Source organism: Sorex fumeus, unplaced genomic scaffold (genome assembly GCF_029834395.1).
Source record: "Sorex fumeus unplaced genomic scaffold, SorFum_2.1 ptg000020l, whole genome shotgun sequence".
In the NCBI taxonomy this organism is placed as follows: Eukaryota; Metazoa; Chordata; class Mammalia; order Eulipotyphla; family Soricidae; genus Sorex; species Sorex fumeus.
Genome location: NW_026606077.1, coordinates 6,205,898 through 6,232,170, shown reverse-complemented (window position 1 = coordinate 6,232,170; position 26,273 = coordinate 6,205,898). Strand labels below are relative to the sequence as shown.

Sequence of the window (26,273 nt, the reverse complement as noted above, 5' to 3'; positions counted from 1 at the left end):
ACCAGCAAGATCCTCAGAGGGTCCAGGGGGAGAACATCCTGCTTAGAATATCCAGAGTCCACCTATTCTCCAGAGGGGTCCCTGAGAGCCAGGGCCACCGGGAGAAGGACGCAGACAGCAAGCAGGCAGGTGGTCCCTCCAGGCTCCGGATGAGAGAGCAGCTGAGGGGGACGTTGGCTGGAGTTCCCTCCAGGGGCAGAGGCCCAGCGTCCATCCGCAGGTGGGGGCAGAGAACCCGAGAGGGCGGGTGTCCAGTGAAGCCAAGTAGGGGAGAGCCTGCAGCGTCCCTTTGGCGTCCCCCTGACAGCTGCCCGCCACTCTGCTCCCCCAGGAGGGGCCCCCGCCACAGGGAAAATGCTTGTTGGAGTGGTCTGGCCTCGGCGCCAGCTGTGGCCCCCAGATGCTGGGTCAGGCCCAAAGCAAACCTTAAAGCCATGGGGGGTGGGCATGGCAGGTGGGACGTACCTAGAGCTGGCCGCTCCTGGGTGGGGCCAGGCCCCGACCCGGGAGGTTTATATAATGTGCCTTTGCTCCGTACTAGGTGTTTGCATGAGCAGGTGGGTCTCTGGCTTCTCTTTGTGGCTTAAGATGGTTTCTGGGAGAAAAGTGGGGTCCTGGGGGATTCCATCTGAGTTCTCACGAATGGATCCCAGCCCTCTGCTAAGGTATTTCGGGAAGACTAAGATTCCCTGGGACCAGAGGGTTCCCAGGGGGGCAGGACTCTGGCAGAGACCTGGCTCTGGGTGTCTTGCGGTGGTGGGGGAGCCCTGGAGTATCCGACAATGAATCGGTGAGCACTGAGCTCTGAGTTCGGGCACACCACTGCCAGGAAGCCCCACCCTCTCCTTGGCCCTCTCCTGCAGTCCAGGTGTTGAGCCAAAGTCTGAGAAGAAACCAGAGCCCAGGCCCAGCAGCCTAAGGGACGTCAGGCCGCGTACAGAACGGGGGACTCCTGGGATTTCGAATTTGACACCAATCCACAGAGAGATCCCCAGGACCAGCTCCTCAAGCACCTGTCGCTTCGGCAGCCTCAGCCATCACTCCTTCTTCTCCCGACACCACCCGCACCCCCAGCACGTGGGGCACATCCAAGGTAGGGCTGGCGGGGGCTGGGGCCACCGGGCGGGATCACCCCTGGGCAGGGGACGTGGTGTGGGTGCAAATACTATAGGGAGTGGGGGATCTGGCTTCAGGGCTGAGGCCCAGGGATGAGGGAGCTTGGCCTGCTCCAGGCAGAGTGTGAGGAGGAGGATGGAGAGAATCACAGGCCTGGGTTCCTCCATCCTCCTGTTCCCAGACTAGGAAAGGGAGGGAGGATGAGTTGACCCAGAGCTGCGTTCTAGACTCGGATTCAGGTCACCGCATCCACTCATCACGCGCCAAACAGCTACTGAGTGTGAATTCACAAGTCAGTACTCTTAGAGGCCCTGGGTGTGTGACAGACAGTCCCTGTCCTGGAGGGCTCCCCTAGAGAGGACAGAACAGACCAGAGCCCAGAATGTGGAGAGAGCCGAGACAAGGAGGGCGAGACTGACCAGCAGCCTGGCGGGGAAGTGGAGTCCTACCCTGAGGACAGCATGGGTCACGTGGGTCTCGGGAAGATGCCCCAGGCAGGGCATCAGCAGGGACATGGAGTGTCCTGTCTCCGATCAGCCACAGCAAGGCAGCCAGTGTGGCCAGAGCAAAGTCAGGAGCAAGAAGGAAATGCTGGAGCGAAAAGTATAGCAGAGAAGGCCCTTGCCTTGGAGGGGGCCAACCTGGCTTCGCTCCCCAGCATCCCATAGAGTTGATTCCTGAGTGCAGAGTCAGGGGTAAGCCCTGAGCATCACCAGGTGTGACCCAAAAAAATAAAATTGAAAAAGGAGATGCAGCAGGCAGGTAGTGGGGGCCTCAGGGGGTCCCCCATGAAACCGTCTCCCAATTCAGATGGGAGCCACAGGAAGACAGAGAAATGAAATGAGTCATCTGGGGTTCCCTCTGGATGGTCACTTGGGCCAAGGAGGAAGCAGGGGAAGTGGGTGGCCGGCCCTATTTTAGAGATACACGGCGGGTATGGCCGATTTTGAAGTAGAAATGGAGCACGAGGTGCTGCGGAGTTACCACAGCGTGGAAGGAATTTGACTTGCATGCACGTGACCCTGGTTTGATCCCCGGGAATGCTTATGCCCCCCCAACCCCCACCAAGCAACACCAGGTGTGATCCCTGAGGGCACAGAGCCTGCAGTAAACCCTGAACATCGCCAGGTGTGGCCCCAAAACTAACAACAAAAAAATTATCATTTGGTGGGAGGTTCCCCAGGTGTAAGATGTCTACCCCTCCAGCTGCCCTGACAGACTGGCAAAGAGCTTGCTGGTGCCATTTGTGCCAATCTGGGCCTCTCCTGGCTGCACCAGGATGCAGCTCTGGTCCCAGGGATGGAACCCTGGGTTCCCTGACTGTGGCCCTCAGCTCTAACCGGGGGCAGGAAGTGTGGCTTATAGTTGGATTTTGGCTGTGGGGGACACACCCAGTGGTGCTCAGGAGTGACCGCTGGCGGAGCGCTAGGGCCCAAATGTGGTCTAGACCAGGGCTGGCCACAGACCGGTGAGGCAATGGATGCCTCTCCCTCACCATCTCTCGGCCAGGAGCCTCGTTACCTCCACAGCTGAGCCCAGGACCTTTCATCACAAACTGTTCCTCAGAGTCCCCAGGCCACGGCCCTCACCTCTGTGCTCACACTGCAGTTCGCTCCTGGGTCAGGAGAGGAAGCTGGGGGCAGGGGTCCAGACCCCCAATGGCGACCGAGCATGCCCTCTCCTCTCCTGTTCTACATCCCCAGGAAGGAGGCTGCCGCGGGCTCCAGTCCAGTACCAATGGGCGGGGGTGATGGGATCACGAGCTGCCACTCTCCCACCCGGGCCCACCCCCTGCTCACCTGCCCCCTCCCAGCGCCGGATGTCCACAGGGTCCCCCTGACCTCCTTTTCCTCTCCTCTCACCCTTCCCAGACCTCACTGGGAACCGTGTGTGTACAGTCAGGGCCGAGTTCTCTCCAGCCCACCTGCCCCATAGCTCGCTGCTGGGCTGCTGCCTGAAGATGCCCCGTATCTCCTTCCCCATCGGAGACCCACAGTCCAATCGGGAACCCCTGCTTTTTTCCGGTGAGTATGTGGGCCGCCACCCCTCCACCTGGGACAGAAAAAAGCCCCTTGGGGGTGGGTGCCTGAGAAGGAAACCACCTGCCTTTCCCGTTCATTTTCTTTGGTGGAGACATCTGTTACTCCCCACCCCCACCCCCACTTCTGCCCCTCCCCGGGGGCCCCCAGAATTGGCCGCCACCTACTTGGATCTGAGGGAAAGTGAAGATTCTGTGCGAGTAGTGGAGAGTGGGGGGCGGAGAGACCTCCATTGGGAGCCCCAGCCCGCTGCTTGGACACCTCAGCCTCCCGAGGACACACCGGGTGGGTGGGGACCGGTAAAGTCAGCCACGCGCACTGTGGGGCATGGACACAGCAATTCACCAGCAGCCTCGGACTGCACCCAAGGGCCATTTGACCTGCAAAGGGTGGGCATGACCCGCAGAGCCTTGATCACAGGCTGGAGCGAGGGACCCGTTACAGGAGGGAGAGAGGAGAGAGTCCCGACCTCCACCCAGAGCCCCAGAGTCCTCGTCCGCCCTGCCAGAAAAGAAATTCTGTAGGAGACAAATCATGAAGTGACATAGTTTTGTTCAGGGAAATATAGCAGGGGGTGGGGTGGGGAGGGAGAGAGAAAAAATTGTGAGTTTGATAGAGAACACAGGCTCCCCCAGAGGAGTACCCCATAAAATAGGATAAAGGAATGGCACGCCCCCACTGGAAATGTGGGTGACCCCAGAATAGGGACGGCACCGCCTGCCTCAGCAGAATTGGTTTTAAGGGTTTCTGGGGCTTTCCATGCAGGCCAGAGACGGTCGCGAGATTTGTGGTGTGGGACTGAGTCGGCTAGTCGGCTTTGTGCTCCTCTCATCATCTTTTGTTGCCCGTGGGTGGGGGGCAGGCTTTGGGGTCACACCCAGAGATGCTCAGTGCATACTCCTTGGCTCTGCACTCAGGGATCACTCCTGGTGGGCTCGGGACAGTATGAAATGCCAGAGCTCGAACCTGGGTCAGCTGCGTGCACAGCCAGCGCCCTCCCCCCTGCACTGTCACTCTGGTCCCTTCCACTGCTCTTGAAGTATCTCCTTTCCTGAGGGGGCCCACCTTTCTCTTGGCACTGCCTACCCCTATCGGTCTTACAAGGCCTCAGTTTCTCCATCTCCACAGAGGACGCGGCCTTGAGACTTCGGAGCAATGATTTTGGGCTGGGAAAGGGGCAAGTTCTCTAGTCCTTCTCCCAGAAACTCGTGGCTAGGGTCCCTCTCCCCGCCTGCCTGCTTCAACAACAGGCCAAGATAGAGAAAGGGGGCGGGAGTCATGTGACTGGCGTCATGTGACTTGCTGCACCAGATGCAGAGGATATTGGAACTGTTTAGTCATTTGGGTGCTCGGGAACCAGTCCATCAGGACAGTCAGCCAGAGATGGGGCTGGAGTGAGATTCCAGAGGCTTCTGCAGAGGCAAGCCTTCCCTTCCTCGGGCGGATGAGGGCCAGGGTGGGGCCCAGTGCACAGGTGTGGGGGGGCAGGGCAGGGAGAGGCCAGGTAAGCATGGAAAAGAGCTTTGGAAGGTTTGCTGCCGAAGGCTCAGTGGTGTAGAACCTGCCACAGCCCACCTGCGGCACACAGGCCTGCTTCCAGCTCCCCAAAGGGGAGAAGCAGATAAAACCACACAGGTCAGCACAGGAGCCAAACGCGCTCCAGCATCTCCTGATGATAACGGCAGGGGCTGGCAGACAGGCTAGGACAGGAACTCCACCCGGCCCAGGCGGGCTGCCTCCTCCGTCCCCGCCCAGACTACCTTCCCTTCCTCTTTAAGGTACAGGGGGGCGAGGTGGGGCCAGAGAGATAGTTCGGGAGTGGAGGGACTTGCCTGGCATGTCTGACCCCAGCTCGGCCCCTGGCATTACATGGTCTCCCCACCCCACCCTAAGCACCCCCTAGTGGTGATCCTTGAACACAGAGTCAGAAGCAGCGCTCACCACCCCTCCCCTCTGCCCTCCCCTCCCTATAAGCAATGGAGAGCAGAAACCCACCACCCAGCACTGCGGGAGGTGGGGGAGCCGGGGAGGATGCAGGAATCAATGAGCAGGACCTTGTCCCCTCCTGCCAGAGGCCTGGAAGAAGGAGCTGAAGCAGCTGTCCTCGCGGCTGGCCGCCTTTGCCACAGAGAGTGAGCCGAGGGACAAGAAGGAGAAAGAGGTGGGAAGAGAACGGGGGCACTGGAGGAGACAGAACTCTCCCTCCCGCTAGCCGGGGCCTCTGAGTTGGTGGGGGGAGGGGGCGGGGGGGCACCTAACCCGAACCAACGAAGGGACGGCGAGGGGCTGAGGCCTCAGGAGCAGAGAAGGGCCCAGGTGAGGAATCCAAGCAGGGACACGGGAGAGAATCTTGAGCCAACGGTGGGACAAAAGTTCAGACTCTGGACAGCCCAGGCCACCCGGAGACACCAGGGACTGCCACGTGGAGGGGGCAGCTGAGGAGGAGGAAGGTGGGCAAGAGGCGCTCACGCCTGACGCTGCAGTTTAGTCTCTTGGGCTGCAGAGCCTGCATCCCTGCAGACAGCAAGTTCAGTGCCACTCAAGGCCCCTCAGCTAAGCAGTCTGAGGCTCAGTTTTATTACCTTTAAAATGGGTTCGAAAGGGGCTGGAGCAATAGCATGGCGGGTAGGGCATTTGCCTTGCATGCGGCCCAACCTGGGTTCGATTCCCAGCATCCCATATGGTCCCCTGAGCACCACCAGGGGTGATTCCTGGGTGCAGACCCAGGAGTAACCCCTGTGCATCGCTGGGTGTGACCCAAAAGGCAAAAAAATAAAATAAAATAAATAAAATGGGTACGAAAGCCCCATTCCTAACTGCAGACGTGCAGGGGTCTTTGGGCCCAGTGCCACAGGCCAGGGCCACGCGAAGATGCCAGCTCCAGAGGGGCGGGCGGGGGCAGCTCAGCTGGGCACTAGTGGGGGCGGGGAGTGGAGGCCCTGGCCCAGGAGACGGGTCCCAGACTCCGGCAGGTCGGCAGGGCCAGCAGTGAGGGCCAGCCCCGAAGCGTCTGAGGACCACGAGGATTAGCCAGACCTCAGCACCATTTTAGGAGGCAGAGACTTGGCTCTGACAGCAAGGGCACGCTGCCCTCCTAGCCCAGAGACACCCGGGCCCCTCGACACTTCCTTCTGGGATTCCAGGAGCGGACTGAATTGCGGCCTCTCCCCTCCGTCCACCGCCTCTTCTCTCTGTCTGGAGTCTCTGGCCACTTGTGTTCTAGCCCGAGAAGCCCCCGCGGGAGCACGGGGCCAAATATTCAGCACAGACGGGCCGGCTCATCCCCGCACCCACCAGAGCCACCAGCCACTTCCCCTCGGGCAAATCCACTCGCAGTAGATACAGCGGCACGCGGGCCTTCCTCCTGGAGGACCGGGACCTGCTGGTAAGGACCGGCCGGGATGGGGCTGCCAGCCTCCCGGAGGCCCGGCCTGCCCGCCGCCTCTAACACCTGTGCCCTTCCCTCCCTAAGTGCTTTCTCTCGCTTTTGGTTTTGGTGTTGTTGGGGGCCACACCCGGCAAACGCTCAGGGGTTATTCCCGGCTCTGCGCTCAGGAATCACTCCTGGCAGGCTAGGGGGGGGACCTTATGGGACGCCGGGGCTCGAACCTGGGTCCACTGTATGCAAGGCAAGTGCCCTCCGCATTGCCCTATTGCTCCTGCCCGTAAGTGCTCCCTCTTGGAGCCTCAGTCCCACGTGTACTCCACTGTGTCCCAAAGGGGATGACACCACTCCCTCCCTGCGGTGGGCCATCTTGGGGGCAGGGGAAGCAGCTCCCAGCACGGTCGGTGGGGGTGCTGGGGAGGATTTTCCCTGGAAGGGCGCAGTTGGCCAGGTTAGTGTGGGAGCCCCAGCCACACCCGAGAGCCAGAAAGGCCACTTGGGCAGCAGCACTTGATGTGTTCGTGAAGGAAGTGATTCGGCAGAAGCAGCAGCAGCAACAGTCACGGCCATGCCTTGTAGATCTTCCGTCCTACCAAGGACGCCAACCCTGCAGATTGCCTGCCCGGCGTGTCCAGCGGCAGCCTGCTCGGTGACAGTCCGCCCTGGGCCACCACAGAAAGCAAAGCCCACGTCTCTGAGTTCCAGGTTTCCCCTCGGGGCCCGAGGCGAGTCCATGACTCACCGAGGGGGATTTGGCATCAGAGATGTCTGTGAAAACGCGTCTGTTCTAGAGGCCAGAGAGAAACTACAGCGGGGAGGGCGCTTGCCTTGCAGGCAGCCGACCCGGGTTTGATTCCCGGCACCCCATAGAGTCCCCCGGTTACTGCCAGGAGTGATCCCTGAGCGCAGGGCCAGGAGTAAGCCCTGCACACAACTGGTGTGACCCCCCCAAGCCAAGCCATAAAATGTGCCTTTCTTTAGGAGAGGCCGGACACGGAGCCAGCGCCCGGAGCCCCACACTGGCGAGGGTGCCATCCCTCTAGAGCCTCGAGCCAGCCAGGGCTGGGGGTAGAGCAGACAGGGCCCGGCACCCCCATTCCACTGAGGGGAGGCTGAGGCCCTGCTGAGTGGCATCCTGTGTCCCGAGCCCCAGAGACGAACACAGCACTTTCTCCACCATAGGGCGGCCTCACCTTGCCTGGAATTAGGTTCTCAGGTTCCTTGGGGAGGGGGCACAGGGCAGGTAAGTGGGACTGGGAGAGAGTGAAGGGCCCAGGGGCAGGTGGGGAGGGGCGGGTGGGTCCCTGCGGGGGAGGGCGGGCACCCCAGCAGGCAGAGACCTGGAGCGAGACCAGGCCCAGTGTCCGCTCTGCCAAGGATGAGGCAGAGCCGCTGGGCACTGCCAGCCCCCCAGGCACTGAGGGACTGCCCCCTCCCCTTTCCTAGGGCACCGCAGGCTCTGCCTCCTATCACCGGCCCCCACTCCAGCCAACCATAGACCGACCTGCCTCCAGGAACCTGGCCTAGGGGTGCCCAGTAGCCCATCCACGGCAGCACTGGACTTTTCCTTTCTTGACTGGGGGACATGGGAGGAAAAGATCCCCAAAGTGACAAAGATGGCAAAGGCCATGGAGGCAGCTGGGAAGCAAGAGCACACGTGGGGCAGCAGGACGAAGCTACAGGCGGGGCCGTCCGCGGAGCCTGCCCGCCCCGGGGATCAGCACGCTGCCCTGACCCCGCCTCCAGGGACCTCAAGGGTGGGGGGGCCTCTGGGGTCCCCGCACTTCCTACGCCAGGAACGAAGGGCATCAGGATCCGGTGCGTCTCCCAGGGGCCAGGGGCCAACTCTGGCTTGACCTTCCCAGTGAGCGTTGCGGCGTCCGCCTGTCCGATCCCCACGCTCAGTTCCTTACCACCTCCCAGCTCGGGGATCTCCTCTCTCAGGGTCTCGGACTCCTCACCTGCAGGGAGATCGCAAAGGATCTTTCTCTGGGGGCTGGAGCCATAGCACAGCGGGGAGGGCGTTTGCCTTGCACGCGGCTGACCCGGGTTCGAGTCCCAGCATCCCATATGGTCCCCTGAGCACCGCCAGGAGTAATTCCTGAGTGCAGAGCCAGGAGTAACCCCTGAGCATCGCCCGGTATGACCCAAAAAGAAAAAAAAAAACTTTCCCTGGGGCTGAGGGAAGAAAAATCATCAGTGAAGTACAAAGGCCCCTGGATGGGGTGTGGGGCCAACATGAGCCCCCAGTTTAGCCAAGTCACATGTGAGGCCCTGGGGTCCCACTTCCAGGGGCCCTTCCGGTGCTGCTCCTGGAACTGTCCGGGCACCCTGACAGCCTGTCCCCACCTGCAGGTCCTCGAGCTCCTGTGTCAGATCCTACAGACAGATTCCTTGAGGTCTATCCAGGCATGGCTCCTTGGCTCATCGCAAAAAGGTGAGGCAGCTCCATAGGACCTCGAATCTCCCCCCTCACACGTCCCCCAGAGCTCTGGGACCCCCTGCAGGACCCTCCCTGCGTCCCCCCTTCCCAGGCCTCAGTTGGGTTTCTCTGACCCTCTCCCTGGAGAGATCCCCTCCGCCGACCTCAGATCAGGGCATCAGGGCAAGGAGGGAGGAGCGCAAAGAACAGCCCCAGCAGCCCCAGCCCAGCCCCAGATTGGGACAAGTGCACGAGTGCACAATGTCACAAACACGAACACGTGCACATACACACACATGTGTATACATACATGCACACACATGAATACACATCTGCACGCACACATAACGTTCATCACACAAGAGCGCACCTGGATGCGCACAGATGCACACACGTGTTCAGTACATAAGCACACATGGGTGCACACACTCCGTACACAAGAGTGCCTATGAATGCACACATATGCACACACACATGCACGTATGCATTCAGTACACAGGAGCACACACGGACGCACACACGTACACATACATGCAGTACACAAGTGCACACGTGGATGCACACACACACACACACACACACACACACAGGGACACCGGGACAGTGAATGGGAATAGATAAAAGCCAGAGAACAGATCTGAGAGCGGGGAAGTGGGGGAGGGATGAGGGTGAGGAAAGGGGAGAAGAAGGCCCCCAGCCTCATCTCAGGCCCACAGGATATGTGTAGGATTAAGGGCATTGGACGGGGGATCCAGGCATCTGTGTGTTATGAGGGAGAATGCAGAAAGTCTGGGGTCTGGGCACAAAGGGCCCCCACAGGAAGACAGAGGAACGGGGCGGAAGAGGGCTATGAAGGCTGTTTCAGCCAGGGCCAGCCGGGGCCGGGGGTGCGCTCTCTGCTGCCTGTCCCGTACCTGCGAGCCAGGACTCTGCCTGCTGTGCTTCCAGAAAAAGATCTCGCATTCAATTTCCTGAACATGGCCCTGAAACAGCTACGGACTCAGACTCCAGCCTCCATTTCAGAAGAACAACTCCTGAGTCAGTTCCGAGTAGTTCAAGAGGAGAAAGACTTGTCACCACCCTACAGGTGGGCACCTGCCCCTCACTGTGCCCAGAGCTGTTTCCTCACCCTGAGCCAGTGAGCCAGCTTCTTCCACCAGAGGTCACTGGGATCCAGAGGAAACACCAGCACCAGCCACTCCAGCTGCTAACTGCCCTGGGATCCCAGAACCACCTATGGCCTCTGCCTGACCACAGCCTAGCTACAGCTGTGGGGTTGCCCTGTGAATGACCTGAGCCATTTGTAGGAAATCAGGGTCAGATTAGCCTCATCTAGGCCTCCAGAAGCTTCTTGGCCTTTGGGAAGGTGAAGTGGGAGGGGAGCACCAATGTGAAACAGGCTGAGGTGCCCTTCCATGGCCTAGAGTTAGGGACAGGCTTCCTAAGTAATGGTCAGGGTCCGCATGCACCCCGGAGCCAGCCGTGTTCACCACGGCCCCCTAACAACACAAATGAGGTTTTCCATCCTTCTAGTTCATTCCACCAGCCTCCGAAGCAGTACTCACGACCTGCACATCACAGATGAGAAACAGGTTCAGAACAGCTTGAACGACTGTTCAGAACCATCAGGCGGATGAGCAGAGGCGCGGGGATGCAGACCAAGCCCAGCCCCGTTCCCAGCACCCAGCGCTTGCTCAGATGACTTGCAGAATGCAGATTCCTTTAGACTCTAACTTAGCAGGGAGCTGCAGGGAGTGGGGGGAGGAGGTTGTGTTTTTAATGATCACTGAGAATCTGGGAGGGATGGGGTTTGACAGAGTCGAAGAGAGGGGAGACAGGAAGGTGCCACTGGAGGGACGTAACCTGGGGGTGCCTGGGGCAGGCGTGGGCTGGTTGAGGGGGATTGGCCCTGGCCCTGGCCTTGGCTTTCTTTCCCACTTTGAGAGCCCAGGGGAAGCAGAGGAGGAAGCAAGGTGACGCTGCAAGCCCAGGCAAGCCCCTCTCATCTGTGAGTATAGCTAAAGCCTCTCCAGGCACTGCTGTCCTCCCGTTCATCGATTTTGCTCGAGCGGGCCCAGTAACATCTCCACTTTGAGACTTGTTGTTACTGTGTTTGGCATATCGAATGCATCACGGGGAGCTTGCCAAGCTTTGCCGTGTGGGCGAGATACTCTCAGTAGCTTGCCGGGCTCTCCGAGAGGGGCGGAGGCATCGAACCCGGCTCGGCCGGGCTGGCTGCGCGCAAGGGAAACGCCCTACCGCTGTGCTATCACTCAGCAGTAGGGCGTTTGCCTTGCACGCAGCCAATATGGCCAACCCGAGTTCGATTCCTCCGGGCACTGCAGAGAGGGAAAATAGCATCAGGTAGATAGAGCCAAAGCGGAAGTTCCAAGCTGATATGAGATAGGAGCATCCTTCCTTCCAAAGACCCTTCGTTAGGGAAGCGGGGCGGGGGGGGGCGTTTCAAAGAGTTTGTTAGCAGCAGCAACTGAACTGATAGCAGCCCAGCCCCCACCCACCCACCATGCATAGCCCCCTTACATCTCGAGGGACAGGAGGGCAGGCCATAGGCTCCCAATTGCCACATCGTCCTCGGCACGGAGGGAAGTCGTGCTTCGTGGCTCTCCCCCAAGACCCCTCCTCCGAGGCTCCTTCCCACCTTTCTCTCCCCTGTTGATCACAGGCAATCCCAGAAGAAGAACTGGCCACTACAAGGAGAGAAAGTAGGTAAGATCCACGCACTGGGTTGTGCTTTGGGAGGAGGTGGGGGTTCCCAGGTCCACCCTGGCTGGACCCCTCAGGGGTAAGGCACCCTAGAGATGCATCCTTGCTCAAGGACGCGCTCGTTGCCCCTGTCCATCCACTCCCTCATCCAGCATTCACTGATCCCATGGATGCTGCTTGAGCCACTGTGTGTGCCAGGCTCGGGCTCACGGAGGAGGAGCTGAGGCCACATGGGGAGTGGAACCTGTCCTAGCGGGGGCCTGCGGAGGCCGTCAGAGGGGGGGCTGTCATGGGCTCCTACAGCGGGGCCACAAGCACGAGAGAAAACCCAGAGAACTAAGAGAAAGATAAATGATGGGAGGGCCGGCGGGGTGAGGCAGGTTCTTGGAGCTGAATGGCAGGAGAGATGGGGTCAGCCAAGGGAGAGTGGGTTGCTGGGGGCAGAGTCCTCATGTGTGTCCCCTTCCGTGTGCTGGCCAGGGTGGCTTGTGGACGGGGACGGACGTGAGAAATGAGACGGAGCAGTGCACAGGGGCCTGTGGGGGAAAGGCTGGGTTTCTGGTCTCCTGCAGGGTTCCTGGGGTGCACTGGATGGTTATAAGCATGGGGGACCCCTCTGACTGCCGGGTGGAGAGTGGACTGTGGGGTAGGGGAGCATCAGAGGATGGCGGAGACTGGGGCAGGGGCTACTGCACCAGCAGAGACTCAGCCCGGGCCAGGGGTGGGGGCTCGTCAGACAGAGGACAGAAGTCCCAGATGACGTTCATCTCCATCGCTGGACTCTGAATGGATCTTCCAGAAGTGCCTCCAAGTCTGGTCTAGGAAGAAGAGGGGAGCAGCCAGGCTCGGGAAGGGAGCCAGCCAGGAAGCCTGGCTGAGGGCAGGGGCAGCCCCCAGGGGAGAGGAGGAGGGCCAGAGGTGGCCTCCCTCATCCTCTCCTGTCCCCTGTCTCCTTTCTTCCAGAGCATCTTGGGACGGCACAAGCCCTAAGAATGCATTTGCATCACAGGACAGAGGAAAACGTACAGCTGGAAAGCTGAGCACTGAGGCAAAACAGCAGACCCTTCCTCTCCCAGCCCCCCAAAAGCTCATTTTCGCCTACCACAAAGAACCTATTAAACTGTCCTTCGCCCAGTAGGGGGACACTCCCTTCGCCCATCACCAGGAGGTCTGTGCTTGGGGTCATTTATTCTGAGACATGGAACCTTTTTAATACACCCCCTCATGGGTACCAGGTACAAGCACTTACTTGATCGCTTTAGGCTGCAGAGCACTGAAGGGCGGGTGGCAGTTGGGACAGGCTGAGGAAAGGACACTCCACTGGTCATAGCTGAGGGCTGGAAGCTGCAGCCTCCTTAAGGTCCATGATTGAGACCCTCCCGGACGCGGAGACAGGGGCCGGGTACTGGCTGATGGAGAGCACTGCGTGAACTGTTCTACCACTTTCTCTATGGAACTGTGACTCTCAGAAGCCACCAGCGGGAAGGGATTGTGATACTTCTGCTTTTATAGATGAATACATTAACGCTCAGAAAGGTGAAGTGACTTGTTTCAGGTCATGCTGTCAGCAGCAGGTCTGGTTCTGAAACCCGACTGTGCTCTCTCTCACTGACTGTGCTCTGCCCCTCACAGACAGACCCTCACTGAAAAGCACAAGCGTTAGCAAACAGGCAACTGGCAAGATCAGGGAGGAAATGAACTGGTGCTCTAAATCTCTGCCTGATGGGCCCCAGAGGCAGGTGGTGTGTCTGTGCTTTTAAGATCTAGCAAGGATGGCCTTGACTGTTTGAAAGTGCAATGTCTTGAGATGTTGGAAGTTTCTCTAGAAATGCAGGATTGGAGGGTCGCAGGCAGGAAAGCATCAGATATTTACAATGTCCTAGTCTGTGGCTTCTGAGACTCTACTCTGTGTTGTTTTTTTTTTTTTGAAGGGGGGTGGGGGGTCACACCTGGCGATGCACAGGGGTTACTCCTCACTCATGCACTCAGGAATGACCCCTGGCGGTGCTCGGGGGATCATATGAGATGCTGGGAATCAAACCAGGGTCGGCCACATGCAAGGCAAATGCCCTACCCGCTGTGCTATCGCTCCGGCCCCCTGAGCCTCTACTCTGATGTCTCACTTCAGCCCCTGAATTCACGCTTGGTCGCACTACTCACCCCGCACCAGCTCAGATGGACTCACAATCTTCTTATCGACCCCACTTAACAAAGCACTGGGACTGCAGTAGGCTAGAGGTTTTCTGTGAAGCCTGAAATGAGCCTCACTGAGCGAGGTCCAGGTTAAATCATCAGCTGTTTAAAGTCCTTGTCACCTGCCCCAGGCCTTCTCCTCCCCTCTTCTCATCCCTCTCTCCAGTTTACCCTGCTAACCCATCCCTGTTTTCACCTTTCTTCATTTTTTTCCAAATTGTGGTATAAACTCCACATGATGTCAAATTTACCATCGCAAGCATTTTCAATGCACAGTTTAGAGAAATCAAAGTATATTTAATTCCCTCTTGTACACTGTTGGTTAGCCACTATACCACCCACCCACAGAACTCCTCCATCTTGCAAAACTCTCTGAACCCATTGATCGAGAACTCGTTGCAAAAATCCCTTTCTTCACTTGGTTTTCAAGCTTACATTTAAGCACTACTAGAGCAGGGGCTGATAATTTGCAATTCAAATATTCAGATTACAATGAGAGCAGAATTTGTGACTATGGAGACCAAATATTTCATCATGATATTTTCTGTTCACAGCTGTTTAAGAAAAAAATCAAAACCATCAGTTTTTAGGTGATCAACGGGAGGTACCTTTACCTTTACCTTTTAGGTGATAATAAGTGGAAAAATCAGATACTCAGAAGCGTTAGGCTATCTTGCACGGAATTTTAGGTGCTTTGTTGTTTTTATTTATGCCAGAATAAATTACCTCTTGAGACACGGAATTAGTTAGAAGCTCAAATCCTGGATTTAGTCTCACACAGGTTGGCTGAATATAAGACAAGAGACCTGCCAACACCCCTGTCTCTCTGGCCCAACTCAAATTGAAGAATAAGAGAGACACAGCCTGCTTTTGGGCGACCAACACAGCACCTACTGCAGTTGACAGGAACTGTCTCCCAGGACCAGGCAGCAGGTGTGAAATGTCATAACCAGCCCTTCTTTGTGTGACATCTTCTTTCTTAGAGTCACGTAGCTTCTTTTATCTATTCCTCGAGGTACCCAATCGCCGAGCTGTCCCTACCCAGTCCCTAAATGATCCCGCGTCTAATCCTTCCTCAAAAACAGTCCCCTACCCTAAGTTGACCACTGTTTCTCCTGGACTCTTCCAGAAGCCTTCACTGGGAACCCCCTCATTCAGAAAAGACACCCCCAACCTCATGTCCCGTTCCCTCTTTGCTCCCTGGCTGCCTTAAGGCAAGGCATTGGAGATGGAGCCCAGGCTTGCCCTGCGTGGCCTTTGGTGCTGAGATTTTAGGAGTTCGCATTAAACTGGTATAGCCCAGCTGCTTTGCTTTGCTTTTTCCATTCCACTAAGCGTTTCTTGGTCACCAGAGATAATTAACCCAGGCTTAATGATTGCCTCGGTGCTTTCTTCCTCCCAGCAGGAAGAGGGAAAAAATAGTGCTTATTAGCAGCTTCTTCCAGATTTATTCACCTCTTCTAAGGCATGCTGGATCCCCAAATATGCTGCCCAAGCAGGTGGGGGGCACAAGCATCCAATGCCCCCTGTGGACCACACTTGGATGAAAGGCCTGCAGGCAATGTCAAAGCCCTGTCAGGGGTCAGCTATGGGAGCTGTCCAGTCAAGCATCTGCAAAGTCCCTTTTCTCTGTGCTCTTCCATTTTCCCACTAAGACACCTTTCTGGTAAGACAGTCATGATTCCAAGTCCAAACTACTCAATGAAGTGGGGTTTCCATGAATAAAGGCCAGCAACATGTGTTAACATCTTGCGATGTCCCTGGGGCTCTGCTTAGCAGTTTTCATGCATTGTCTCACCCTGTTCCTGTTTTAAGAAGGTTCAGGTCCTCGAACAAGCTGGGCACAGACACCATCACTTATGCCATCCTCCTAGCTCTGCCCATCTCATTCTCATAACAGGACCTTGAATAGCATCAACTTTACCTTTTGGGGGGCTGGAGCGATAGCACAGCTGGTAGGGCATTTGCCTTGCACATGACAAATCCAAGTTCAATCCCTGGCATCCCATATGGTCACCCCAAGCACTGCCAGAGTAATTTCTGAATGCGGAGCCAGGACTAACCCCTAAACATCGTCGGGTGTAACCTCAAAAAAAGCCAAAAAACAAAAACTGGCTATACCAGTTTAATGCGAACTCCACCCTACTTTACCTTTTTTTAAAGGAGGGAAAGATTAAGTAACGTGTCAGAGCTAGCAAGAGGTCAGCCAGGCAGTACGCAGCCCAGCATGCTTATTGTAGAGAGGTCAAAAGGAAACTGAGGCACAGAGAGGAACATAGCTCAGGCTCCCAAGCCACATCTGCTGCTGCTCCTAGAGCTGCCAACCTTGAACCTGGTTTACCAGCACAAAGGGAGAGCCAGGCTCCTCCAGGGCCCTGGCCCTTTAAGGTCATCTGACCCAGACCAGATGACACAGCAGCTAGGGCACTTGCTTTGCACACAGCCCACCTGGGCTCCATCCCTAGCATTCCATATAACCTCGGGAGCACTGCCAGGAGTGATCCCTGAGTGCAGAGCCAGGAGTAAGCCCCAGGCACCGCTGGGTGTGGCTAAAAAATCAAAAGAACATGGTGGTGGTGGTGGTGGTGATACAGTCACATGACCTGGATGACCTGGACGTAGAGAAGGGTGAGGGGAGGGAGGCGGTGGGCTCTGAGGGATGACGCTTGAGCAGCTGCTCCTGGCCAGAGCTCAGCTTACTTCAGAGTGTGGCCAGAGACCAAAACCAGACGGTACATTTCATTTGGTCTTTGGACTATTTTTTTTTTGAACTCTTTCTTTCATTAAAACCAGTAGGGAGGGATTTGAAGTGTCTTCAAACAGCGAAGCTATGGAAATGCTGGATCCATGTTCTGCCCCGCCTAGCACACACACTCACCCTCTCTCCCACCCTTACTGATAAGCTCTTCCCTGAGGTGCGATGCCCTGCTCAGCACACCTGCACGTACCTTTTGCATTGTCCAGCTTAAGCCACTCTCTAGTCCCTGCTTCTGCCCCCACCCCCGAGGTCTGCATCCAGGCAACAATAATCCTGAGGCCCTGAGACACTCTGATCTGACCTTGCTTTGGGCAGGAGCAATTGCCTGCCAGGGAAGCGACATCGAGCAGTCAATGACCCCAAGAGAGGGGAAAGTTTTGCCCACAGTCACGCATCAGAGAAAGTTCTGAGTGAGCTCTAACTTATTGCATTCTAAATTACCAAAAGGTAGCAGTAGGAGATCTAATTTAATTCACTGCAAAAGGTGTTGGTTGACCACTTAGCTTCATGTAAACACCAGGGTTATTGTGTCCTGACCCCGGTGAGTTCTGTGCAATTATTTGACCAATGAAAGGATATACTTTGTGGTTCCAAGACAGGCTGGGCCTCTCACTGTGTGACCTTCTGCAGTTGTTCCGCTGTGAGCTTTAGTTTCCGTCTAGTTTCACTGTCAGCGTATTCCTGTGTCTTATTAAAACTTGACATCCCTGTAATAAATTGTTTCTTACAGTGGTTGCAGGCCCCTGGGAAAGTTCTAGAGAAAGAGCTGTAGTCTTTCTGGGAAGCCGGGACTTCTCATTAGCCAGCTTTCTGAACCATTTTCATTTGGTTGACAACAACATCCCATCATAAACATTTGTGATGCATAACATTTGTAGCTTATTTGCATAAACATTCGTGACCTATTTGCCCCAAGATGCTCCTGATTTTAGCATTTTATGTTAAATGTTAATATGCTAATGTATTTGATTTTTGCTATACACTGTATAATCATTTATTCACAGGAATTGGTACTAAATGGTCGTTCACTGGCACCAGGATGGTTACTTATTATATTGCATAATTTGGGTCATCTGTGCATTTCAAGTACCTTTTTGAACAGACAAGAAAATATACCATTTACTCATGGAATTAAATAAATGTTTATATTATAGCATTTTAAAGAAAATCATACTTTGATCTAAGAGATCGGGCATATATTTTGCATAATCATATTTTCTAGTAGAATAATTTCTATTTCATTTGACACTGACAGTTACATCAGCATAGTATCTGATGTTTTTTTTTATGTAGTAGTACTGCTATTTATTCAGTCACTGATTAGCTGATTGAATTGTGCATGAACTCCACCTTACTTTTCTTTTTTCATTTTTTATAATTTTATTTATTGAATCACTGTGAGAGTAGTTAAAAAGCTTTTGGGTCTAAGTCTCGGTCATACAATGAAACACCTGCACCTTCACCAGTGCCCATTCTCCACCCCCAACAACCCCAGTATATCCCCATCCCACACCCTCCCCCTACCTGTGGGGCAGATGATTTCCATGTTACTTTCTCTCTCTACTTTGATCACATTCAACACTTTGACACCAGACCCACCTTTATTATTTGAGATTTTACCCCAACACTCAGATCTGCTGAAAAGGCAACAGTAGACAATCTGTTTTCTATTGCTGGTTATAAATAACACATGATGTCACGTGGCTGCCGTAGTGGCCATGTGATTTTGAAATTCTGAAATTTTAACACAAATCTGGAGGGATTTCTGCCAAAAGCCGCTGGGTTTCAAAATTTGTTTCTGAGTCTCTGGGATCATGGCCATTAAGCAGCTTGATCAGGAGCCAGAGAGACCGTTCATGGGCAATGACTTGGGGGTCTCATTGGGGGTGGGGAGGACAGGACTGGCTACACCCCCATCCCATGAGCCCCAACAAGTTTCGTCACTGCGGGCCCAAGCCTGACTGTCCAATGGCCTCTGGAGGATGATGGTCACCGAGCCGCCAATGAGGAGCAGGCAGAGTGACAACACTCTTTCCCCCCTGGGGTGGCCCAGGGACAGTAACCTACTGTGGGGTCTGGACGCATTTCTGCCAAAAGCCATTGGATTTGAGATTTGCTCCTGAGTCTCTGGGATCATGGCTGTTAAGCAGCTTGATCAGGAGCCAGAGAAGCCGTTTGTGGACGATGACTTGGGGTCTCACTGGGGTGGGGAGGACAGATCGACTCCACCCCCATCCCATGAGGCCCTGCGTGTCTCGTCACTGCAGGCCCAAACCTGACTGTCCAGTGGCCTCTGGAGGATAGCGGCCACTGGGCAGCCAGGGGGAACAGGCCAAGGCACGAAACCTATTCCCACCTGGGTTGGCCCAGTACCGGTAACCTACTGCAGGGACCGGACGCATTTCTGCCAAAAGTTGCTGGGTTTCGAGATTTATTTCTGAGTCTCTGGGATCATGGCCATTAAACAGTTCAATCAGGAACCAGAGAGGCCATGCCTCCAATTATATAGCTGAGCCGGAGGTGGTTTGTGGGTTTGTCTCCCACATACCTAACTTTTGGCCGTTTACTTTCTTGGTAAACTTTGCCCCAAGTTTTTGGGGTCTGGCCAAAGGCACAGCAGCAATTTTGGGGTTTCTGGAAGTCTGAAGGTGCCATCAGCCTGCTGATGCACTCGCCTCACAGGTACAGATTGACCTGCTGGCGGCACCATACCCCCATCTGATGTGTTTTTATGTCAACATTATCTTTTTGCCAATGTACTGACATTATCTAAGGCACATGATAGGTGCTTTTCCATCTCTTGATGGTCATCAGTTTTCTGTCCTGATCTTCACATGAACACACCCTCTCGTCTGATGTTAGTTCTTTCTGGGCTGTTTCTCTTGCTCAATCAAAGATGAATATTGTATGATTTCAGTCACCCAGAATAGAAAGAAAGGAAATGAGTACATTTTTTTTTTTAAAAAAGACCCTTAGGAATAGTGCCTACTTGAGGGGAAAGAAGGGGTCAGGGGATGAAATGGGTAAAAGTGATCTATTTGGTGGTGGGTGGAAATGAGACTTACCGTGAACATCATTGTATTAATATATTAATAATAATAATAATGTAATAATCATGATATTAATACATACTAATGTAAAGATGTTAAATAATAATGCTGTATACCTGAAATTCATGGACCACTTTAGCCAATATTATTGTAATAAAAACTTATTTTAAAGGGCCTGAAGTGTTTCCTTGGAACCATTTTAGATCAAATCTGATTTCTGATTGCATTTTTCCAAATTGTGTCAACCACATAGGATTCGGTTAGTTTCTTTACCATTGCCTACATCATTAGGACACTAGGACATTATAATCGTATTAAACTAAATTGAGATCATTTCCAGGATTCGAGCTTCACCAAATCCCATGTCTCTTATTTAAGAGGGAACTTGCTCTGGAATAAATAAAAACAACAAAACACCTAAAATCCCTTGCAAGATAGCCTAACATTTCTGGCTACCTGATTTTTTTCACTTCCTATTATCACCTAGAAACTAACGGTATTGATTTTTTTTTAACAACTGTGAACAGAAAATGTCATGATGAAATATTCGGTCTCCATAGTCACAAGTTCTTCTCTTATCCTAATTCGAATGTCTGAATTGCAAATATCAGCCTGTACTCTATTAGTGCTTAAATGTAAGTTTAAAAACCAGGTGAAAAGAGGGATTCTTGGAAGAAGATTGCTGGAAATCATGACTCTTTCCTTGAGGGCTAAGAGAGGATTGGGAGACACACCCAGCAGTGCTCAGAGCTTTCTCCTGGCTCTGCACTCAGGGATCACTTGAGTCTTGAAGTGATTAGAGTTTCTATAGGGAGTGGAACCAGGCTATAACCACAACAGTTCAACAACTCCCAAATCTCTCAGGTAATACATAAGTTATATACAGGTTTTAATTATCATACATCAAAAACACACACATGCTTTGATGTCATTGGAAATCCCATATTACCATGAACTGTATAGTTTCACATGCCCTGAGTTCTATTTCTAGAAAATAAAACAACAAAACTCCATGACAGAAAATTGGTAGTAATTGTTAGTAGGACAAATGAAAAATAATAAGTAAAGTAAAGGCCCTCCCGTTGATCATCGATTTGCTCGAGCGGGCCCAGTAACGTCTCCATTGGAGACTTTGTTGTTACTGTGTCTGGCATATCGAATACGTCATGGGGAGCTTGCCAGGCTCTGCCGTGCGGGCGAGATACTCTCGGTAGCTTGCTGGGCTCTCCGAGAGGGGCAGAGGAATCGAACTCGGGTAGGCCATGTTGGCTGCGTGCAAGGCAAACGCCCTACCACTGTGCTATCGCTGGACAAATGTTTGCCTTGCACGCAGTCAACCTGGATTTGATCCCCAGTATCCCTTTTGGTTCCCAAGCACCACCAGGAGTACTTTCTAAGCATCACTGGGTATGCCCAACCCCCCAAAATTTTTTTTAAAGACTAGGGCCAGAGAAATAGTAATAGGCGTTAAGGCAATTGTCCTGCACATATCTAACCCCAGTTGGATCCTGACGCCACATCGACCCCTCTATCCCCCAGAAACAACCCAGTATCATTGGCGGTGGCCCCAGAAGCCAAGTAACTTGGAGGAGGCTGGGTAATCCCTGGTCCTGCAGGCCTGGGCAGCACCACGCCTTTGGGCACTTCAATCACTGGCCTGGACAGCCAAGAATTGCCAGGAAGGGTCCCCAGATCCCCAAGCACTGCTTGTGAGTCCCCCCTCCCACCAAATCAAAATGTATTAGGAAAACAAAAATCAGGGATAGAAATGATAGTACAACAGGGAGGGCACCTGCCTTGCAAGCGGCCAATCTGAGTTCAATCCATGGCATCCCATGCCCCAAGCCAGGAATAATTCCCAAACACAGAGTCACTGAGCACCACTAGGTTTGCCCCAAACAAAACAAGAAAAATACAAAGATGTTTAATGCAGTTTTATTTTAGAATATTTTCAGATTTATAGAACATTGGCAAAGACCCTAGTATTTCATAAGTAGCACAAATTCTGGCTCATCGCCATCTCGTAACACATCATAATTGTTACCTTCTTACAATGAATGAACCAAAGATGAAACATCTTTAAGTACAGTAAATTACTTGTTCTGATTTTATTTCCTTTGCCTTCAACCTGCCTCCCCCATCCCCGCCAGGATCCCATTTAAGACACCACCTGACATTTGAGACCACATCTCCTTAGGGTACTCTTGGCTGCTAGAGTCTCAATATTTCTGTTTTCGAGAAGCTTGAATGGTTCCCGGGGGATTTGTCAGAAAAACAGAATATTCTCCCATGGAGAGTCATCTGCTGCTTCTCTCCGGGACATGGGATTGCAGAGAGAAGGGCAAACAGGTAGAATGCCAGAGTGCCTTCGGGTTTTTTGTCTATTAACCTTTTCTTAAGTATGTTGTTTGGAAACGTTGTCTTCCATATTTCCAGCCTTTACATTTTACTGTTTATATCTCTTGCTCTAGAGAAGCTTTCTAGTTTGTTTTGCTCCCACTTGTTTTCATTTATTGTACATTTGGTTCTACATACCAAAAAGTCTTTTTTTTCCCTTTATTTTATTTTATTTTTTTTACAGTTGTAGATTTACAATTTTTTGTGCTTGGGTTTCAATTATACAATGATCAGATACCCATCCCTCCACCAGTGCCCATTTTCCACCACCATGGATAATATCCCTCCCACCCCCATCCCCCCATCCCCCCTGTCTCTGTGGCAGGGCATTCCTTTTGTTCTCTCTCTCCTTTTGGGTGTTGTGGTCTGCAAAAGAGGCATTGAGTGGCAAACATGTTCAGTCCATAGTCTACTTTCGACATGCATCTCCCCTCCTGGGAGGATCCTCCAAACACCCTTTATTTGGTGCTCCCTTCTCTATCTGAACTGCCCTTTCCTCTAGGATACCCGGCTGGCCTCTAAGTTATGGAGTAATCCTTCTGGTGTTGATCTCAGCTATTCTTGGGTATTAATCTCATATTTTGTTACTTTATATCCCCCAGATGAATGCAGTCTTTCTATGTCTATCCCTCTCTTTCTGACTCATTTCGCTTAGCATGATACTTTCCATGTTGTACCACTTGTATGTAAATTTCATGACTTCATCTTTCCTAAGAGCTACATAGTACTCCATTGTGTAGATGTACCAAAGTTTCTTTAACCAGTCATCTGTTCTTGGGCATTCAGGTTTCTTCCAGTTTCTGGCTATTGTAAAGAGTGCTGCAATGAACAAACAAGTGCAGATGTCACTTCGACTATACATTTTTGCCTCTCTGGGATATATTCCCAGGAGTGGTATTGCTGGGTCAAATGGGAGCCCAATTTCTAGTTTTTTGAGAGTCGTCCATACTGTTTTCCAGAAGGGCTGAACCAGTCGACATTCCCACCAACAGTGAAGGAGTGTCCCTTTCTCGCCACATCCACGCCAGCATCGGTTGCTTTTGTTCTTTTGAATGTGGGCCAGTCTCTGAGGTGTGAGATGGTATCTCATTGTGGTTTTGATCTGCATCTCCCTGATGATTAATGATGTAGAGCATTTTCTCATGTGCTTCAAAAAAAAAAAAGTCTTACACTGCTTTCCAACACTTTCCCCCAGATTTTTATATTATCAGGTCTTTTTTAACGCTGAAACCGTTGATGTATTTCAAAGTTAATATTTATGAAGGTGTCAGTGGTCCAGTCTTGTTTTCTACACGTGGTTGTACATTTTGCCAGTCCTGTTGAAGAGTGTCTTCCCACCCTCCCCCGCCCCCGCCCCAACGATAGCATCACAAAGTACTTAGGTTTAAATTTAACCAAGGATTGTGTGATGAAATCTCCAAGACTTTGATGAAAGAAATCGGAAAAGCAAATGGAAAGTTACCCTGTGTTCATGGATCAGAAGACTTCAGATTGTTTCACTGCCTCGCCTAGCTGAAGGAATCTGTAGACTCAATGCAGTCCCTATCAAAATGCTACTGATAGTCTGAGGAGAGAGTTAAAAGGATAGGAAGATTTGCAAAGCCCTAAGCTGATTCCTGGCACCACATTCCTACCCCCTTCAGCACTTTCCAAGATGCATTGCCAGGTGTCGTCCTGGTAGAGCTGGGGCTGAACATTACACTGCACAGGTGGGCATGATGTCGCTGGACCCCCATGGTGGCTCATGTGAGGCGGAGAGGAGAGAGAGTTGGTCACTTTCTCTCAGTCCACCTCTGCCCCCCACCCCCGGATTGGTTGGGAAGGCTAGGACTGATAAAGTCTGTGGATGAGCCCCTGCATGGCCAGGGTCCTGCTAGCCCTACTAGGTGACTGTCAAGCCACAACCTGAAGTCCACTAGGTCTTCTCATCACGGGAGTTAATCCCCACCATTCTATTTCTCAAGGAGCCTCAGACTCAAGCTGGAGGGAGGACTTGTTCTTTGCAGGACAAAGAAAGCCAGTCCTCGGCTTACCCAGGAATTTCAGGTCTTTGTCTTGTCTCACAGAAAAGAATTTCAGGAGTAAACGAACAGTGAAGATTTTATTTGGAGACTTTTTGAGGAAGGGGAGGAGGGAGTGATAGAGAGAAAGAGAGTAACATTCCGGAGAGAGTGCGGGCTTCTCCAAAGGTCGAGGGAACCCCAGTACACATCTTAAGAGATGAGACGCAGGTGACACGTGTGCTTGGGCACCACATGTGCTCAGGCACCACATGTGCTCTGCCACGTGGGCACAAGCAGCACATGGGTTCAAGCAGCACATGTACACTGTTCCTTTTGTTCAAGTTGGCTGTTAGAGAGTTTTTCCCAAGCTGCCCCACATGAAGCTTCTAGCTAGGTATAAGTGGTATAAGTCTGTTGCTAGGGTGGTTGCCAAGGGGGATAGAGTTGGGATGATGGTCTTTGAAACTCCTTTTCTTGACCTTTGTTCCTGCTGGAGCTTCTCTCAGAAGGTGGGTCCAGCCTTTTCTCTCTGGGCTAGCTCCAGGTAAAGGTCTTATCAAGTCTTAGTTGGTGTAGCCAGAAAGTGGATCCTGATGGCCTTAGGACTGGGTGGTTTTACTACTCCCTAGGAATTCACTGCCATGGGGGATGGGAGAACTTTCCCTAATCTACCTGTCTACATCAGGTGGAGTTCTGCTGTGAGTGGTCCCTGTCCTCCCTGAGCACTGCTTGGGAATCTCTCTCTCTCTCTCTCTCTCTCTCTCTCTCTCTCACACACACACACACACACACAACACACGGAATCCAATGATGGACATTCCTAGTAAATATGGTAAACTCAGGAAAATATCCCCTTAAAGCATAACTAGTGATGCACTAAATGCCCATGCAACTTGCCCTGGTTTGTTTCCCTTAACTCCTTATTATTACAATTTTTAACAAGGGGATGCAATCAAAAGTCCATGGGGTAGGCAGAATTGAGAGAAGGATACGTATGCCACAGCCATAACTAAGGTAGGATAAAAATCCATGATGCTTGACCCAGTACAGGGGGAAACCAGGATTTGAGAGTCAATCATGTATCCAGGATCTTTGTGTTCCTTCATAGAAAAGGTAAAAAAAAAAAGGTAAAGGCCCTCCCATTGATCATCGATTTGCTCGAGCGGGCCCAGTAACGTCTCCATTGGAGACTTGGTTGTTACTGTGTCTGGCATATCGAATACTCTCGGTAGCTTGCCGGGCTCTCCGAGAGGGGCGGAGGAATCGAACTCGGGTCGGCCATGTTGGCTGCGTGCAAGGCAAACGCCCTAGCCGCTGTGCTATCGCTCCAGCCCTTACAGCACCCGGTATTCCCAGGCGGTCTCCCATCCAAGTACTAACCAGGCCCGACCCTGCTTAGCTTCCGAGATCAGACGAGATCGGGCGCGTTCAGGGTGGTATGGCCGTAGACATAGAAAAGGTAAAAATATTAAATTCTGAAAACTCACCTAATATTTGTGCTATTAAAATGCTTTCAAATGAGACAGATAACTTGGGTCTTCTGTACTTTATATATTAGTCACCTTGCAGCTAATATATAAAAATTATTGCATTTATTGCATCATATAAATATATAATATTTATCAAGAGTAATTAAGGATTGGAGTCTGCCATTTTTCAATATTGCTCACATCAAAGGCATTGATACCCTTAAGTTATCTGGAAATATGACAAATTAAGAAAGATGTGATTTAATCAGTTACTTGGAAATCACCCAAATTCGTATTAGAGAGAGGGGACAGAAACGCATTAACTGGCAAAGAAGATGTGTTTCCCCCTTTAGGAATATTGATTTGTGCACATAAACAGAAGATTATTGATTTACTTTATCAGCAGAAATATCTCATTTGTACCCTAAAGGTATAATTTGTGCTGTAATTTCAACCATTAAGATCAAACTTTAAATTCAATCCAACCAACAAATTCTTCTGCCAATTTTCAAATTTATCTCTCTTGCCATAAAAATTTGTTCCTCTGTGTTCCAAGTTTATCACAGAAAAGCACTGCTTGATGCCTATCTAAGACGGAAAATATGAAGATATATTTAATATCCTTTTAATCAAAAAATAAACGAATCCATAAGGAACATTTAGTCACATGTCGAGGGAGGTAATTCTTGCTAAATTGCTTTTTGAAATGAAAGTGTT

At 52.4% G+C, this 26,273-nt stretch overlaps 1 protein-coding gene and 1 non-coding gene across 2 annotated transcripts; one reads left to right on the top strand and one right to left on the bottom strand.

Moving 5' to 3' along the window:
- Nucleotides 1-782: 782 nt before the first annotated feature.
- On the top strand, nt 783-10,599 carry TBATA (thymus, brain and testes associated). The gene is made up of 7 exons (XM_056113380.1): nt 783-790; nt 984-1,093; nt 2,988-3,140; nt 5,228-5,316; nt 6,379-6,540; nt 8,896-8,977; nt 10,496-10,599. The coding sequence occupies exons 1-7, from the start codon at nt 783-785 to the stop codon at nt 10,597-10,599; spliced, it is 708 nt and encodes a 235-aa protein (XP_055969355.1).
- A 14,819-nt stretch (nt 10,600-25,418) lies between these two features.
- LOC130022744 (5S ribosomal RNA) lies at nt 25,419-25,537 on the bottom strand. The gene has a single exon (XR_008792286.1). It is a non-coding gene; the product is annotated as a 5S ribosomal RNA (ribosomal RNA).
- Nucleotides 25,538-26,273: the final 736 nt, after the last annotated feature.

Coding starts and splice junctions, on each gene's coding strand:
- TBATA (XM_056113380.1), top strand. Junction 1,094..2,987: donor GCACGTGGGGCACATCCAAG/GTAGGGCTGGCG, acceptor CACCCTTCCCAG/ACCTCACTGGGAACCGTGTG. Junction 3,141..5,227: donor GGAACCCCTGCTTTTTTCCG/GTGAGTATGTGG, acceptor CCCTCCTGCCAG/AGGCCTGGAAGAAGGAGCTG.